The sequence below is a fragment of the Leptinotarsa decemlineata genome, unplaced genomic scaffold (genome assembly GCF_025532065.1).
Source record: "Leptinotarsa decemlineata unplaced genomic scaffold, Ldec_3_MD MMD2_tig00001393_RagTag_RagTag, whole genome shotgun sequence".
Lineage (NCBI taxonomy): Eukaryota > Metazoa > Arthropoda > Insecta > Coleoptera > Chrysomelidae > Leptinotarsa > Leptinotarsa decemlineata.
In genome coordinates this window covers 10,664,653-10,683,984 of record NW_027412562.1, presented here as the reverse complement: position 1 = coordinate 10,683,984, position 19,332 = coordinate 10,664,653, and the positions used below count along the sequence as shown (strand labels likewise).

Here is a 19,332-nt window from a genome sequence, read left to right as displayed (position 1 = left end):
AGCAAATACATTTTAAAATCAAAAATAAAGTTTAATCTTCATCTTAAATATGATCACTTGATGATTGAAATACCTGTCGAGGCGTTTCAAATGATTTGTTGTTGGGATAAAACTCAAAAATAAAGCTCACTCAATTGTATACTTTTTTAATTTCAATTGAAGTTCAGCTTTATATGAGAAGAGATACATGTGTATTGAGGAAATAAATATTTTGATTTGTGATTTCAAACATTCACACATCTCCCAATGCATGTTGTAGCAAAAGATGCCTGTCAGAAATCAACTACTTCCCTGACTAAAGCTAGATATTGGATTATATCTGAAAAGACATTTGTGCAAGTTTCTCTGGTTAGAGCATTATTGAAGAAATAACACCATTACTGCTTCTTTGTAGTAAAAACACATCCTGTCTCTGATGATTGTTTTGCATATGATCTGGAGCCTCAATGAAATCAATCGAATACCAGACAGCAGACTTGGTTAGGTATGTCTTGTACTGACTACAGAACTATATAGGTGATCACCCGAATGATTTCAGCAAAGTCCTACTACTGGAGGAATGAGAAGTATGATCTCTTGTACAAGGGAAATTTTATCAGGGTAATGAAGTGATCCAATAAGAAATGTTTTCGTAGCTTCACCACCTTTGATATCTTTCTTTTTGGATTAACGAGTGAAGTCTCTATTGGGAGACGAAATACTGATAAGTTGGCACATAGCTATTCAAATTTGATTCACCAAAATAAAATAAATCGGTAAAGTCAATACTGAAGTTAATTTCTCCAGTATCTTCAAAACTAAGAATTTGTCTGACATATCATTATTGGATTCTGGAATATGCAACTTATCTGAAAAATAAATTAGAAGAGATAGATTAATTTACAGTTTTAGGTGAACACCAGCTTGTTTATCACTGATTTACTCGTTATTGAATACTGAGAGAAAAATAAAATTAATTTCATAATCGAGAATATCGAAAAAACATCACTATAAAGGTAATATATGAACATAATTAATAAAAAAATTGCTAAAAAAAGTACGGTTCTGTATTTAAAATTTTATGATCATATTCTGGTAGTACAACAAAGGGGCTTCAATGGCAAAGTGTTAACATAGTTTCAATATCTATGCAAATAAAGAAGGCAGCAAAAATAGAGTCAACTTTTTTGCATCATTCAATTGTACCCGAAAATAGTCAACTTTACAACCGACTCACTATATGTTACTATTTACGAGATCCTCATGAATAGATTAGAATCTGTTATGTATATGTGAATGAGAAATATTCAAAGTAGTCAAGCAGTCTGCTTTGGGTCACTTCATATAGATTGACTCATAAATGTTTGTAGCATACAACCAAATATTTGTCAGAATTTGACAAAATCTACTGTGAAAAAACCTTGAGAGAGGTGATTGCTATGAGTTTCAATACAAAATATTTGTGTTTTCAATTTATGTGTAATAGCTATGTTTATGTTATAATTACTATTTCTAATATTTTCAGATGTAATATTTGCAATATCACCCTACAAAGTATTGGAAAATTAAAAGATCATCTAAACAAACACCTGAACATGAAACCATTCAGTTGCGAAGAATGTGGCAAATCATTTATATCCAAGCATCATGTGAAGTTACATCAGAGATGTCACAACACTGAAAAAACATTCCAGTGCACCAAATGTGAAAAAGCGTTCAGAAACAGTGGGTCATTGAGAAGTCACCAGTTAGTTCACGTGGAGAGAGTACAAGAATTCATATGTAAAGTAAGAATATTTTGATTATTTTCATAATTTCCATCATTTTCAAAACAAGATATTCAATTCACCAAGTACAAGTCGCTCTTCAGGAAAATTGTATCTGAGATCACATATAAAAAATTAACCACGAAATGATATTACATTAAAGATAGGTGATCATATAATAGAAGACCCAAATACAATCGTATCTAAATTTAATAAATTTTTCTTTCAAGCTCCCATTGGTTTGGTAAGGTAAATTGCCTTCAACACAAACTTATATTTTGAAAGTGACTTCAACCCCTTTACACTATTTCCGAATTCTTTCACAGAAAGTAAATTATTTCAATTATTGAATAACAAATTTAAAAATAAAAAATCGTCAACTTCAGATGACATTTCAATGTTTATACTAAAAAGAGTTCTTCCTTTATCAATAAAACCATCAATTCCTTTATTTGAAAATAGGGACATGACTTCGTCCTATTACAGTACCATAGCCTTTCAAAGTTCTATCTCTCTGTATCTGCAGAGTGGGGAGGGTGAGTGTTAGCCCACAGCACTTAGGCCACATGTGACCCATTTTACATCCTCCCTGGGAGTTGTTCTCCTAAGTCATCGTCCATCCTTGGTCGGTTGGTAGCCAAGCGGTTCGGCGTGGGTGATTTGTTCACTCACTCGAATTGACTGCCGTGTTGGTCGGTGGTTCAAGCCCTAGTCTGAACGATCGATCTTCACTTGCTATCATCCAACCCGTGTTAGGAATCACACGTTAAAAGGTAAGACCTCGTTAATCCTTAGCTCGCACAAGTTTCGACTTCTGAGGGTTGTCGTTCGTAAGGGTGCGACAGCTGGTTAACGGAAAAACAGATTTTTTTAAAACAGATCCTGTCCTTTCCAGGAAGGTGGACAGGTCACTGGGAGACATCTCTTTTATATCGGCAGGTGTAGGCCAAGACTCGCCGAACACACACTCTCTTATTGGCGATAACCCCAGGCACTTGCATAGGACATGCCTGAGAGTTTCATCTTCCTGTTCACACATCCTGCATAGAGGTGTGTCCACTAGTCCCATATTATGGAGGTGTTTCCCTAGTTGACAGTGGCCAGTCAGAAATCCTACTGTTGAGCGTAGATTTTTTCCTGGTCATCGCCAGATATTTCTTCGGCGCCAGCTTCCCATGGTCGCCCAAGGTGATTCTGGCAAGATTGAATCCTTTGATTATATCCCATCTCTTTAGGGATTGAGCATGGGTGTAACATTTGGCTAGTTCCACAATTGTCGAAGTCATCAGGCTGTAGATGCCACTGGGTCCTAAAATTTAGTCCAGCCGCTTCCTTGGCTAAAGAGTCAGCAATGTGATTACCTTTACTTCTGTCGTGCCCTTTAACCCACCTCAGGATAATGTTATTATCTACCGAGGCTTTGGCTAAATCTTGGTGACACTCTAGTACTAGCCCTGAGGTTATACGTTGTCTGTTCAAGGCTAATAAAGCTTGTCTGCTGTCAGTGCAGATTATTATGTTTTTGCCAGAAATCCCTTTCCAGGTTATATGTTTTGTGGCGATTGGGATACTATCCAGTTCTGTTTGGACCACGCTGGTGTTTTGTCCCATTCCCCACTCAATCCTCAGGCTTAGTTATCTGGAGGACACTTCACATCCTGAACCTTCTTTGGTTTTTGAGCTGTCTGTATATATGTGTATTGCATTTGTAGCATCATACTCTGTGTTCTGTTTTATTTGTATTTTGTAGGGAGTATTAAACACAAACCTGGGTTCAATTGCATCACTGGTTGCCTGCAGCAGAGGTTGCGCAGTAAGCGCTTCTCGCCAAAGGCCCAGCCTCAATTGATCCATTCCTACTTCGAGGTTTACACCAGCCGTGCGCAATCGTACCATGGCCATTAACGCAACCTTTATAACGTACAGGTCAAGAGGGGTTAGACCTGTAATTAATTCCATTGCTGCGGTTGGTGTTGTTCTCATAGCTTTTGTGATGTGTAAACAAGCCAGTCGCTGTATTTGATATAATTTTTGGATGGCCGGTGCTTGTAGAACTTTTGGTCCCCATGCAATGGCTCCGTATGTTAACATAGGTCTTATTATTGCAGTGTAGATCCAGGTGACCACACAGGGTGAAAGACCCCATGCGCGTCCCACTGTCTTCCGACATTGCTCATAAGCCACATATGCTCTTTTTCCTCTACTCTGTAGGTGAGAGTTCCATGTTAGCTTCCTGTTGAGGATAGTACCAAGGTATTTCACCTCTTCAGAGAAGTTTAGTTTGCTTTTCAAGATTTCGGGAGGTTTTAAGCCTGATAAACTTCTTTTCCTGGTGAAAAGGACCATATCAGTCTTCTGATACTCCATATCAGTCTTCTCGAATACTCTCTTGTTACTACCAAAATGTTACTGGCCTAAATACTAAAACCGTTGATCTTTTCAATGCTGTCTCCGATGGGGAGTTCGATATTATATTCATTACTGAAACATGGCTGTCAAACAAAGTGAATGATTGTGAGTTATTTCCCTCGGACTACTCAGTATTTAGATGTGATAGAGATCTCATTAGTACCAATCTTAGTACAGGTGGCGGCTCACTGATAGCGCTTCGTTGTAATTACGGTGGAACGAGAATGAACTTGGAGTTTTCACGCGATATTTGTCCTTTAATCGATGTCGTAGGAATCAAAATCAGAGTAGGTCAGAATGATATTTTAGTGTATTGCATCTATATTCCTCCTACTGTGACTGCAGCTGAATTTGAATTATTTTTTGATGAATTTGAGAGTTTTTGTAGCAGATACAATGATTGTAAAATTCTGATATGTGGCGATTTCAACATAACTATGTTCACAGCTGATGTTGAGGACAAGTATTGTTCAGCTATAAAGAATTTTTGTTCTCTTATCAATGTTAAAAATTGTAATGAGATCAGGAACTCAAACGGTAGACTGCTAGACCTCATCTTAGCGTCTTTCACTTGTCACATTCGCAGAAATCCTTCTCCGCTTCTTAGAGAATCCCAACATCATCCTGCATTGGAGTTTGAGTTCGTGATTTCTGATAACTCGCGTGAAAATTTCGATTATGTACATGGACATACTAAATCCAACTTTCGTAAAGCAGATTATGTTAATATGTACAACAGATTCTTGGAATTTGACTGGAGTGTACTGGAAAATCTTAATGACCCCAACGAGGCATGCTCTAATTTGTATAACGTCATTAACGACACGTTTAGTACATTTGTCCCTACCTATCGTAAAACCGTAAGGAAATATCCGCCGTGGTTTTCGTCTGAAATAATTCGAAATATTAGAAAAAAGCACCTAGCTCGATCTAACTTTAACAAACATAGGATCTCAACCTATCACCGCCAGTTTGTCGAACTCAGAACGCTCGTTAAACGCCAAATTAAGGTTGCCTACGCAGCGTTTATCCAAACGGTCGAGGACAATATAAAAAATGAACCATCTAAATTTTGGAGCTTCATATCTTCAAAAAATTCTAATTCTAGAATTCCCAACGTTATGTGTTATGAAGGTAATGAGTACGATAATCCTCAAGCAATTGTGGATGCCTTCTCTCTCTTTTTCTCAAGTGTCTATCTGTCACCTAATAACTCTCAAACTGAAGGCTGCCCTTACACTAAAATTAATAACACTAATATCAATATCTCTACTATAACCGAGGAAAATATTATAACGGCATCGAAAAAACTGAAGAACAAATTAACTTCTGGTTGCGACAATATTCCAAGCTTCATTGTGAAAGACTGTATTTATGTACTTGCCAAACCCTTATCTATCATATTCAACATGATGTTGAAGTCGGGCCAATACCCTGAAATTTGGAAAAAAACAAAAATATGTCCGGTATTCAAGAGTGGTGAGCGCAATGATATATCCAACTATAGAGCAATAGCCATAATCTGCAACTTCGCGAAACTATTTGAAATAATTTTATACGAGACTATTTATAGGGAAGTCAGTGGTTGTTTATCGAACAAGCAATTTGGTTTTATGACCGGTAGGTCAACGGTATCTAATTTAGTATGTATAACTCAATTTATTTCAACAGCTTTGGACTCCCAAAGTCAAGTAGATGTAATTTTCACGGACCTTCAAAAAGCTTTCGACAGAATCGATCATCACATATTGCTGTCAAAGCTGGATGTGATGGGACTTTCTGATCCTCTTATAAAGCTAATGTCATCCTACTTGATTGCGCGAGATCTTTACGTTGAATATGGTGGTTACAGGTCAGTCGAATTTCAAGCAGCTTCTGGTGTGCCTCAAGGATCCAACCTGGGACCACTGTTGTTTTTAATATTCATTGACGATCTATCTCAGTTGTTGAAATGCAATCATCTTCTTTTTGCTGACGACCTTAAGATCTTCAATCGTATAAATAATTTGAACGACTGCCATAACTTGCAGATTGGACTCGATTTGGCAACTGAATGGTGTTCTAAAAACCGTTTATCTGTCAACATTGCAAAATGCAAAGTTCTATCGTTCTCCAGAAGACAAACTATTTTACAATTTGATTACAACATAAATCATAATGTCCTTGAAAGATGCCTTTCTATAAAGGATTTGGGAGTTTTATTTGATCCTAAACTAAGTTTTATGGATCATATATCAAAGACAATCTCGTCGGCCCTCAAAACATTGGGATACTGTATAAGAAACTGGTCCAATTTTGCGAATACTAGTACACTCATTATCCTGTTTAATACGTTCGTAAGAAGCAAATTGGAGTATGCTGGCCTAATATGGTCTCCTTTTTACCAGTACGCCAAAATAATGATAGAATCTGTCCAGAGGAAATTCCTGAAATATCTATTCTTCAAGTGTAATGGCATATATCCTGAACGCGGAATTGAGTATAATGTTTTGCTTGAAACGTTTTCATTCGACTCTCTTGAACTACGAAGAGATCTGTCGGCAATTACATTCCTCTCTAAAGTCTTGCACAACAAAATTGATTGTCCAGACATTCTAGCTCAAATTTTCTTTAGAGTACCTCGTCTTCAGTCACGTAAAGAAATTACGTTTTACACTCCTACACCAAGAACCAATCTACTTATTGGATCACCAATATTCCATATGTGTGGTTTAGTGAATGGAATGAGCTTGCAGTGCGACATTCACCATGACTCACTAAATAGTATATTGGAATGTTATCGGAGGAATACGGTCTTACTCTGAGATCAGCAAGGGCTACGGGTTTGTCGTTCATAGTCAATATGCCGTATGTATGTGTATAAATTCCATTTATAAGTTTCTGCATTCTCTTGAATTTCATTTGTTATTAATTAATTTTATATTAGTACTAATTTTTATGCCTATGTAACATTTCATTATAGTATCTCTAAGAAATAATTTTAATTGCATTGTTCTGTATTTCCTGTGATTGGGTGTTAACCTGTTGGAAATAAAGGTATTATTATTATTATTATTATTATTATTCTTGGGATTGATTGACAGTGAGTGTTCCTTACACCATGTTTCTATTAATTTGAGCCCATCCTGCGTTCTATTGCACAGTGTGTTCACAAATTTGCTGGTCTGCAAGATAAGTATGTCATCTGCATATGCAATTGTGTAGAATCCATTATTGTTGACCAGTCCTCTCACTGTGATGTCTTCTACATTGACACTTTATTGCTCTACTAGAGAGGTACATTCCTGGAGTGTAGTTGCTGGGTAATTGTTGGAAATGTTGTCTTATCAAACGCTCCCTCGATATCTATGAATATACCCAGGGTGGATTCTTTGTTGGCCTTTCAAAGTTATTTGAATATCCCTTTCTGGATAGACTCCAATCATTTTTAAATCAGCATTCCATTTCAATCCAAAAGCAACATGGGTTTCGTCACCAAAAGTCTACTAATACAGCAGTGTTTTCATTAATAAACCAAATAATTTCATGTATTGATTCATATGATTGTCCGTCAGTCAGTTATGAAAAACTGGCTACAAAATTGGAATGTTATATAAGAGGTGTTTCACTCAGTTGGATAAATTAATTTCTTCAGAACCAGGATCAATTTGTGTCATTGCAAATGATGAAAAATAATAGTACTTTCAAATTTAACTCTGAATATGAGAACAACTGGTGTACCACAGGGCTCTAAATTAGGTCCTATTTAGTTTATTCTGAATGTAAATAGCATTGACTCTATAATTGAAGACAGTAATTAGTTACAAAGCTTATGCTGATGATTTTTCATTAATTGTCTCGGCATCTGATACTATCAGATGCCTAGACTGATACTACAATTTTAGAAAGTAAATGTTAAAGACCATTAAATGAAGTATCCAGTTTTTTCAAGGGGCACGATTTATTTCTCAACACCAATAAAACACAGGATATTCGTATTCCAGTTCAATGTAAATAACATATCTTTAAAAAGTGTTAATGGTAGTTGTTAAGCTTTTAGGTATTTATCTAAATGAATTCCTGAGTTGGAATAGTCATTGCCAACATTTGATATTTAAACTCAATTTCCTGAAGTTTCTTTTTATTAATTTAAGATCGGTATTGACAAGAGCGCAGTTTTTTAGTATCTTTTATGGTCAAGTAGACTCTATTATACCATTCTGATTGTGTCGGCTTAACAAACTATGCCAATCATTTGAAAGAACAAAGTATACTGTGGTGGGTGGCTACCCTGCCGTTCCACAGAACACACTTGGAGTATGGCTGGTCTAGCCATTGACAGCTTGCAACTTTCTGTTAATCTGTGTTCTACGGTGTTCACATCAGCATAACATTGCTTCAATGGCATTGATCAATCAGTGATTTACAGAAAAGCATGATCTTATTCAATGACCTCGCTCTCCCGATCTTATCTCTCTTGACTTCTTATGAGAATATTCGAAAAATAAGAAAGGAAATATATAAGCAAAGCTATGTTGATTTGAATAGATTGCTAAAGAAAATAAACGAAAAGTTGCAATCTCTTGATGCCAGGAATATCCTGAAATGAGTAAGAGCAGTTCACAAACGGGCTCAAACAAGTATTGATGAATAGATTACCTAACCTATTTACAGTATGAATAATATCAATAACAAAACTATAAAACTTATAAAATGAAATTTACAGATTCGCTCAAATTGTTATTCAAAAATTCCTGCTAGTTGAAATAACACAAAATCGGCAGTTTTATGATAGAAGGTACTCTAAAGGGATTAATTTTAATATTTACTTGACTTCTTGGTCGATATTCTCAATTTATTGCTATGACATGTAACACCTGACAATAACTATACATTCAGGAATATATATTGATGGAATACTTACTTGGAATGAAATACATACTTGTAGATTTCTCGATATTCCATATCAAAAATCATTTTAAAATATATTTTTTCCTATGAATACCCTATTGAAATCTGTTAAAAAGTTCAAGACATATTTATAGAAATGTGTGAGAAAATCATTACATAATAGATAACCATAAGTTTAACAGAGACTTCAAAATTCAAAAATTCATCTAATATTGTGTTATTTAACTTTTTGTAAAATATTTACTTAATAGAATAGTTTATTTAACTAAATTATACACAGCTGCATATTTATAGCAAGTCACAAAATGAAAATATCAATGAAGGTATGGTCTAATATACAAGTAAATAAAAATGATAACAAATTTAAAATAGTGCACATATTAAAATAAACAATAATAAATAGAACAATAATAAAATTGTCATGAATCCATTATAAGCATAGCCCCTTGTTTCACACACTCATCATATTCCTTTAGACAATAAAAGAAATTCTCTTTTAGAAAAGATTTGATAACTTTTTTTTGAAACAGGACATTGTCGAATGTTTTAGTTCACTAGGAATAAAAGAATTGGGTTGATTGTTGTCTGCTGAGATGAATTTATATTTTCTGAAGTCAAACCTCCTATAACCTACGCTGCTAGGCCACAAGGAGTTTGTAGAAGTCTTCTTTGAACTTGAAATCGGCAACTATCTTGAACGATTTCAAATGGTCATCAGTTTTGATAACTTTTACAATAGAGTTCTTTTTGGGATCTGCTATTTTTTCGTTCAGGTAGTTTTTATATCATTCAACTCAACTTCTGGATATACATCCATCCTTTTGATTTTGCTTCTTTATCAGTTTCTTGTCTAGAGGCTTATTAGTCATTATTTTGGTTTAGGTAACATAATTTTATTTGTTTTTGTAACTGTCTCATTTTTGTGGATTCAACTTAATTGTTGAATGCACTGTTAATGTTGGCGAAAAAAAAATAACACCCAATATACCTCTGCCAAAGCCAACTTCAACATTAACAAAAAATTCCATAATATTCGAGAGTCGGAAGATATTCAATCATCTACCATTTAAAATGAAAAGTATAATAGAGTCAAAAACATTCTGAAAACGTGTGAAGGAACTTTTACTCACGAAAGCATATTATAGCTTGGAATAATACCTTGAAGACAGATTTTGAGTACCTGAACCCTTGAGGTCGAACTGACTGACTGATATGTAGAATAGAATAAAATAGAATAGAAGTTTATTCATCACTAAAGTTCACATGTACAACATAAAAAAGTGTAAATACATGAAACTTATTGGACTAGTCACAAAGAGAGCTTGAAAGTAATTGAAATTTACAAGATTATACATATACATTTTTGATAAGTAAAATATTAAAATATACAATGAACATCAACAATTTAAACATTCTTGAAGAGAGTAGAACACCTTGTTTTTTAAAAATTCATTCAACCAACATTTTAGTTCATTCCTACTCATTAAACTTAACTCAGGATGAATAGCCATGAGTTTGTTATAACATTTAATACCTTGATATACATGGGAGTCTTGACCAACTCCTAATCGTGAGTATGGCTGGTATAATCTTTCACTGTTTCTTGTACAGTAATTATGTATATCTTTTTTTTTCCTCAAATAATTTTCATCTTTTTTAACGTATAATATGATCTGCAGCACATAAAGTGAGAGGACTGTGAGAATTCCTAGTTGATTGAACCATTTTCTAGATGATGTTTTGGAGTGCACTCCTGCCATACATCTGATAATTCTTTTTTGCATAACAAAAACTCTATTCATATGTACAGAGTTACCCCAAAACATTATTCCATAACTTATTGTCAATTGCTCTATTCCAAAATAAGCCAGTTTAAGGGTTTCCAGAGATATTGTACCTTTCAATTGCCTGATGATGAAGCAACTTGTGCTTAATTTATTTGTTAGATCATTAATATGAGGATCCCATGTCATTTTTTGATCTACTTTGATACCTAGAAATTTGATGTAATTCACCTGTTCTATTGTTTGATGATTAACTCTTATTAGAGGACTGAAATCATAATTTATATTTTTTGTTGTAAACACCATAAAAAATGTCTTGGACAAATTCACTAGCAATCCGTTGAACACACACCACTCATGAAAATCATTAGCACAAATATTTGCCTTGATTACAGTATCCTGTAATTTATTCTCAGAAATCAGAATATTAGTATCATCAGCATACATAATGATTTTTTTTGGCTCATAGCATGAATAAACCATATCATTTATAAAAACTGTGAAGAGAACTGGCCCCAATATAGACCCCTGAGGGACACCAATGTTCACAATATTTTCTTTAGATTTTTTACCGTTTATCACCACTATTTGTTGTCTGTCATGGAGATATGAAGCAATCCAATCACTTGTAACTCCTCGTATGCCAATTCTGTGTAATTTTTCCAAGAATAGTTGGTGATCAACTGTATCAAACGCTCTACTTAGGTCAAAATAAAGAGCAATGGGATTTTGTTTATTATTAAGGCAGTTATAGACGGTAGTATTGAGATCAGATATGGCGGTATTTGTTGATTTGTTCCTTCTAAATCCATTCTGATAATCAAATAATAAGTTATGTTGATTCAAAAATTTATTGAGACGTTCATTATATGCCATATCAAAAATTTTGGCTAGTTGGCTCTGTAAGCAGACATTTCGGTAATTATCTACTATCTCTCTAGATCCTTTGTTTTTGAAAATTGGTATAGATTTAGAGACCTTTAGAATCAATGGGTACTGTCCTGACAAAAAAGATTCATTGATTATGAGAGCTAAAGGCAAACCTATCATTTCCTTGACAAACCTTTCAGCTTTTCCACATATATCATCTATCCCAGAAGCATGTTTACTTGTTGTTTTAGTTATATATTCTTCAATCTCCTGAGGAGTGGTTGGACAATGGAAAAAGCTATGTTCATTGAAAGGACCTAATTTCAATTTATCAGGGTCCGGCCTTGTACATTTTACATTCATAAAATGTTTACTGAAAATATTACTTATTTCTTCTTGATCTGCTATTTTTTTATCATTAACAGTAAGTTGATTCACTGAATTGAAATTTGGTTTATTTTTTGACTCGTTAATTATTTTCCAACTTTCTCTCATCAGATTTGGTGCCCTTTGCAGCCTATCATTGTTATATGTGTGTTTTGCTATTTTCTCTTTTTCTTTATAGTAGTGCTTTAACATGTTATACCTACTTTTGACCAAATCATTAAATGAACTTTTTACAATTTTTGACATTTCACATAACATGTTATGGAGTTCCTTTAATTCAGAAGAGTACCATGGTTTCTTATTTTTGTTAACATAGGTTTTTTTTAAAGGAAAAGCAATGTTGTAACAATATTGAAATGTGATATAGAAGCTTTTAAATTTATCATCAGTATTAATTGACGTGAACACGTCTTCCCATGTTTCCCTTTCTAACAAATTTTTGAAAGTTATTAAATTATTTTCTGACATATCACGTTTTAATAAAACTTCAACAGTTTTTGTTCTTTCATACTGGACTTTAAACTGGCATATTTGGAAAGTGTGATCAGATAAATGATTTTCTTTGATTAGTTGCTTTTCAACATCAATGTTAAAAAAAATTACATCAATAGAAGTGAGACTTCGATTGGTAATACGAGTAGCAAGTTTGATATGATTTACCATTCCAAATTTGTATTTTATCATGTATTTTATCTATACATGTAAATCAATTCTTAACTGCTTTGTAGAATCTTATGTCTTGTCTACATGTAGCCTTAGAATCTATATTGTTACTGTGAATTGACTGTGTTTCTTATTTGTATAAGCTTTGTTAATAAGACTTTTTTTCTTTGAAAATAAAGTACATTTTTATTTGATTGATATACTAGTCCGGAATCAGCATTTTTCTTACAATATTCGCATATTTTCTTCAGTTTATCTGAAGTATAGTTGCCACCCTCGGCCATCTCAATATACTTAACTTCTATTGTTATATCTACTTCATTCGGTCGGTCGGTAGCCGAGCGGTTCGACGTGGGTGCTTTGTTCACTCAGTCAATCGACCGATGTGTGAGTCGATGGTTCAAGCCGCAGGCTGAATGCTCGATTTTCACTTGCTATCGTCCAACCCGTATTTGGAATCACACGTTAAAAGGTGAGACCTTGTTAGTCCTTAGCTCGCACAAGTTTCGACTTCTGACAGTTATCGTTCGTAGGGGAACGGAAAAAACATATTTTAAACATTATATATTATATTTTCACTTTTACTGTTGATAATGTTGAAGAGTTGAGATGGTCTTGTTGAAAAACTTTAGCAACTCAATCAGTGATTTTAAAAACGAGTCTCCTTAAAATTTCAGGTTTGCCAAGAAGATTGTAAAAATCTACCTGATTTCCGGAAGCATATGGAAGCTCACGGCAAGAGATCTGAAATAAGATGTGGTGTTTGTAACAAAACCTTCAAGAGCGATCGAGGCCTAGAATGTCACATAAGTACGCACAAAGAACTAAAGTTCCCTTGTGAGTATTGTGGGAAAATTTATCCTTCGATGTATCGAATCAAAAGACACATCAAGAGAGCCCATGTTCCAAACCACTGCGAAGAATGCAAAGAGGTAATTTTTTCAAAACTGTTATTGATCTTCATGCATGATTGAAAAATTCATTGTACTGTCTTATTTTCAGGCAATAGCTTACATTTACAGCTCCTATCAAAAATGTCCATATTCTATTATCATAATTCCCAAAAAAAAACAGTTTATAAACGGGAACATTTTTCAACATGTGAAACGTAATATTGTCTATATTCGGGGTTCAGTTAATGCCACACAGAAAGCTGAAGTAAAACCGGCAGGCACCTATGCAACTGCTTCCAATTGAAAGATTCGTCGCCAGTAACTTCCTATATATGAGAGGCAAGATTTTGGTGCTTTCACCAGAACTTTGGCATTTTATATGCACCTCTGTGTCGAAATGCCGTTTTATGATTTTATAATTGTATAATCAAACCTTTTTGAATATTGTACTACATATTTCTGTTCAACCAAAACTCATTTTGACATTTACAAAAACTGCAAAACCCTGGAATACTAATAGTTCTAAAATGTAATCAATAATAATAATAATATTCCTTTATTTTATCATTTGAATGCACAAAGGTTACATAAATGATTAAAAACGTCAATATTTCAGTTACATCATTACATTGAGCAAGGACATGTCAACAATACAAATTTACATATACATGTATATATTAAAAAAATCAACTATATATTTTAAAAATAAAAAATTATTATCATAAAAAAAAATTATCTATGGAATAATAACACTTACTAAGTAGGATCTTTTTCAGTCTTGATTTAAAAATGTGAACATTGGGGGATGATTTTATATGATCATCAAGAATATTATAGAGCTTACAACCAATACAATAAAAATTTCTTTGATACAGAGACGTGCGATGAAAATCAGGCTGCAAGAGATTTCTATGACGGGTGTTATAGCAATGATTGTTATCTATTCCAAACACATTTTCATTGTAGATATAAGTGCAAGCTTCCAGTATATATGAACTGTAAACTGTTAATACACCAAGAGTTATAAAGTATTGACGACAACTGGTTCTCATATCAATACTTTCCATAGTTTGAATTGCGTATTTTTGAAGAATGAAGATCCGATTCATACCGGCACTATTTCCCCAATTCAGTATACCATACTTCATGTGGGAGTGAAAATGTGTAAAGTACAGCGTAAGCAAGATATTTTTGCTGCAGTGGTCTTTCATATACTTGATGCTGTTGCAACTACTCCTCAGTTTATTAGACAATAGTTCTATATAACTTGCCCATTGCATAAGTTTGTCAAAAATTACTCCCAAAAGTTTCACCTCATCACTACAAGTTCCATGTTTTTCTGTATTTTTGAATAACACAGTTGAACTTTGTTTGGAGCGCCCAAAAAATACTGTGACTGTTTTGTTATGATTCAGTAACAGACAATTCTTTTTTAAATATGATTCAAATAATTTTAGCGGTATCCCCCTAACTCCATACGATTCTAACTTACTACATAAAAGCCTGTGATTGACTAAGTCGAAAGCTCTTGAAAAGTCAATGAAAAGACCCAGAGCATATTTTCCCCTATCAAGATTGTCTACAAGACATTTTTGAAAACCACACAGAGCAGATTCTGTTCTCATATTTTTACAGAATCCATGTTGATTTCTGGATAAGTCTCTGACTCCACAAGAGTTGATTAGTGATGTCCATTTCAATGAGTTTAGAGAGACTTGATAATAAACTGATGGCTCTATAATTGGAAAAGTCATCAGAATCACCTTTTTTGTATAATGGCAGAACCACAGCTAACTTCAAGCATTCTGAGAAAATTCCTTCAGAGTAACAAAGATTGATGAGAAAAGCCAATGGTTCACATAGGCCTGCATACGATTTTTTTAGTAGGTTATTTGATATTTCAACATCTACAGGTGTAACTGGCTTTAAGAAAAACGATTTTTTCGACAGTGGCATATTCAACTTTAGATAATCCAGATCATGCTGATTTACCGAAAATGGTTCTCTATTGAAATGGATGTTAAACTACTCAGCCATTTCCGGGGCAGTCATCTGTTTACCATAATCATTGTGAATGTTGATAGGTATATTGTTTTTACAACGTCCTTTCAAATTATTAATAATTTTCCATACAGTTTTTGATTTATTATTTGCTTTCATTATCAAATCATCATTATATCTTTTCTTAGCCTCTGACAATGCATTGCAGTAGCGTTTCTGTAGCTCTGCTCTTGGTTGATGATATATTGGGTAAGAAGTTGTTAAATTCGATATAAGAGTTTATTGTTGCTTTAAATGCAGAAGTTCCTCGTTAAACCAAATTCGCTTTTCAACTCTTTTATTAATGGATATTTGTTCCAGGCATTATTAATATTATTTTCAGTGTAAATATTCTCCCATTGTTCATCTTCCAATTGATTCAGAAACTTCCGAATATTCTGTTCTGAGAATTTTCGTGAAAACTTTTATTGTTGAGGAGCAGATTTGAGGTTATATTCAATATTGAAAGCCAAGTATTGAGAAAAATGGTCTGACAGATTCAGATTTTTTACTTCTGATCGCCACTCATTTATATTGGAGCTTATGAAAATATTGTCTACACAAGTACTAGAAATTGCAGTCTCTCTAGTTGGAGACCTTATTGTTACTATCTTAACATCCCAGCATATCCTCAAAGAGTGCCCTGCCATTACTATATTCCAAGAAATGAATATTGAAATCACCTCCAATAACAATAGTTTTATAATGAGAAGCAACTTTTTCCAACATATTTGCAAAACATTCAGTACCAGGAGGTCTATAAACTACAAACACAGCAATATATTTTTCATGTGCTACTGCACAACACTCAAATAATCCTTCTACAGAGATATCATTCAGATCTAACTTATATAGAGACAGTTGACATTCATTATTCTTATATATTGCCACCCGCCGTGTCCCATGGTTTGTCTAGAATAGGCATTGGCTAATGTAAAATTCTCAAGTACTACCTCCTTTATTTTCAAATCATCCTGCCAGTGTTCAGATATCAGAAGAATGTCACATTTGACATCAGAAAATACATCCTCTATTTTAAGACATTTGTTTCCTATACATTGCACATTTTGATGAAATATATCAAGAGAAATATTTTCTTTGATATTTCATGAATTAAATTTTTGGATGGGCTTTAATACTATTGGGTGAATTTGGAAAAAAACTTTCTGGCTGTCTACTCCTCCACTGTTATTTGGAAAGTGGAAATCTTTCAAAAGAGGAAGAAAGTGGTGGAATAATATATCAATAAAACTCTATATACATAGATAAAGATCATGCATATAAGTTTCTTATAAGCTGGAAGAAAAATTTCATCCAAAAAAAACTACTTTCACATAGATATATGTATCTGGTATCTGTAGAGTAGGAAGGGTGAGTGTAGACTCACAGCTAGATATATGTAAATTGAATTAAAATAAAATCACTTTATTAATTTGCACTCCAAATATTTATAACGGGATTAAAGAGTATTGATATAAATTTCGCTTGCATGAAAAACTATCAATCTCCAGGTAAAAACAGTTATCTTCAACTCCCCATCTCCCATTTTGTAATCTGCACGTATTTCTAAAAAGTTTTTATTGGGTATTCAATTACTTTATACCTTTTTCGGAAGTTTTGAACTTTCTGTATAATGGTGTCAAAATAGAAAGCTGAAAAGTTTTTTTTTTCGGAAAACCAATCACCCTTGGAAAAAATATACCATTTTCCTTTCATTGAAGTATTTTCTTGTATTTACAATAGTTTTTGTAGAAGGATCGAATCATAGCAGTGTTTTTGTAGGTGTTTTATGACAGGGCTCAGTATACCAAACATATTAAGCAACATAATGCAAATAAGGTTTCCGAGTGTGAGTACTGCCAAAAACAATTCGACAAAGCAAAGAATTTGAGTGAACACATCAGGCTCCAACACAAGCAAGATGAAGAGAAGAAGAAGTGCTCTATTTGTGGGAAGGAGTTCATAAACAACGCTTTGCTCAAGAACCACGTCAAAACCCATGACAAATGTTTCAAGTGTCCACATTGTGATAGATTTTTTTCATCAAGGTGAATTTCAGCTACATTATCTCAATGGGAATCCATTTCTAAATAAAGATATTTCCTAGGTTTTGTTGGCCGTGGTTTACAGGTTCATATGTCTAACATTTCATCTTCAACTGAGGTGAACATGAAAAGTGATGAGGCAACAGAAACGGTGCTCTAGTTGTTCTCACAGCATGTACCTATACAGTAGTATTTTTGCGCAAGAAAGCTTATTCGCTTTAAACTTCTCTATCTTTATACAAACAATGCGGAAAAGTCACAAAGAAAGAAATACAGGAATAATTGATTAAACTATTTACAAAGATGTGTATATCATACACAGAAGTTTCTTTCAGGTTTCTTCAGGTACAAACTGGAAAAAAAACCCAGTCGAAACAACTACTATCAAACATATGAGCATTGAATCACAAGACAATCACTTTATCTTTTTCAGTAAAATTTCACGTACATGAAAATCCATCATCCTTATGGTGTACTTCTCGAAGTTTAAGATACCTAAATCTACACCAACGTCAGTTCAAAACTATCTTCGCAGATGACACAAGTCTGTTATCAGGTGGTGAAACCTGCCCAGAGATGATGTTAAATAGTACAGATCTATTCAACAAAACTAAGGACTGGTTCAATAAAAATCAACTTGTACTAAATGAATTTAATCCACATAGACGAGAACATGAATTGGACTTCTCATATTGATAACCTCACAAACAAACTGAGTAGAATATCGTACGGAATTAGAGTTACATCAAAATATCTGCACAACGAGGCTATAAAAACAATATACACGGCTAACTTCGAATCAGTTGCTCGATACGGAATTATTTTTTGGGGTAGCAATCGAAATATCGAAAAAATCTTCATAGCTCAAAAAAGAATAATAAGAGGAATCAACAACTCAAATTATAACCAAACTTGCAGAACAGTATTTAAATCCACCAATATAATGACAATCTACGCGATTTATATCTATGAATGCCTAATGTTCATTTATAAAAATTCACACCTCTTCACTGAAAATATACCTGCTCATAAGTATCCCACTATATGTCAATCAAGCTTTTCAACCATCTTCTTAACATATTAAAACTAACTAAGAAAATTGGAGTTTTCAAAAGAGAACTAAAAAAACTTTTCATAGACTTAGAGCGCTATGATTTGAACGCATATCTAACTGGAACCTTCATTTGAAAATATTTATAACAAAAAATCTGTACCTTCTTGTTTGACGCCATTTCATTCTATGTTACCGACCTTTTGCAATAAAAGTTTGTAATCTACTCTGAAATAAAGCTGTTTATTATTATTCTTGTCTTCAACTCCTCATCAGTGCCTTTCTAAACTTCAGAAGACAAAGATATGCATTTCTTACACAAGATTATTACTTCATGTCACCTGAAAAGATAATTCTACTCTTGTTACAATGACAGTTCGTAAAAAATGCATACCGTTATTTGATTTACTCTCAGCCATAGGATTTTTGTTGAAATTGAAAAAGAGATATGCAAAGAGTTTATTTTGACCTCAGTTACTTTCTTTTTTTGAAAATTTACACATTGTTTATGTGAAGATGAAGCAAAAAGCCAATAAGCTTTTTCCCCAAACATTA

At 33.7% G+C, this 19,332-nt stretch overlaps 1 protein-coding gene across 1 annotated transcript in view; it reads left to right on the top strand.

The window, feature by feature from the left end:
• The window catches only part of LOC111506960 (uncharacterized), a 28,664-nt gene that overhangs the window by 881 nt on the left and 8,451 nt on the right, over positions 1–19,332 (top strand). The window contains exons 2-4 of the mRNA XM_074175980.1: positions 1,505–1,766; positions 13,426–13,680; positions 17,464–17,729. Coding sequence (XP_074032081.1) covers positions 1,505–1,766; positions 13,426–13,680; positions 17,464–17,729 — 783 coding nt within the window. The remainder of the gene's footprint in view (positions 1–1,504; positions 1,767–13,425; positions 13,681–17,463; positions 17,730–19,332) is intronic.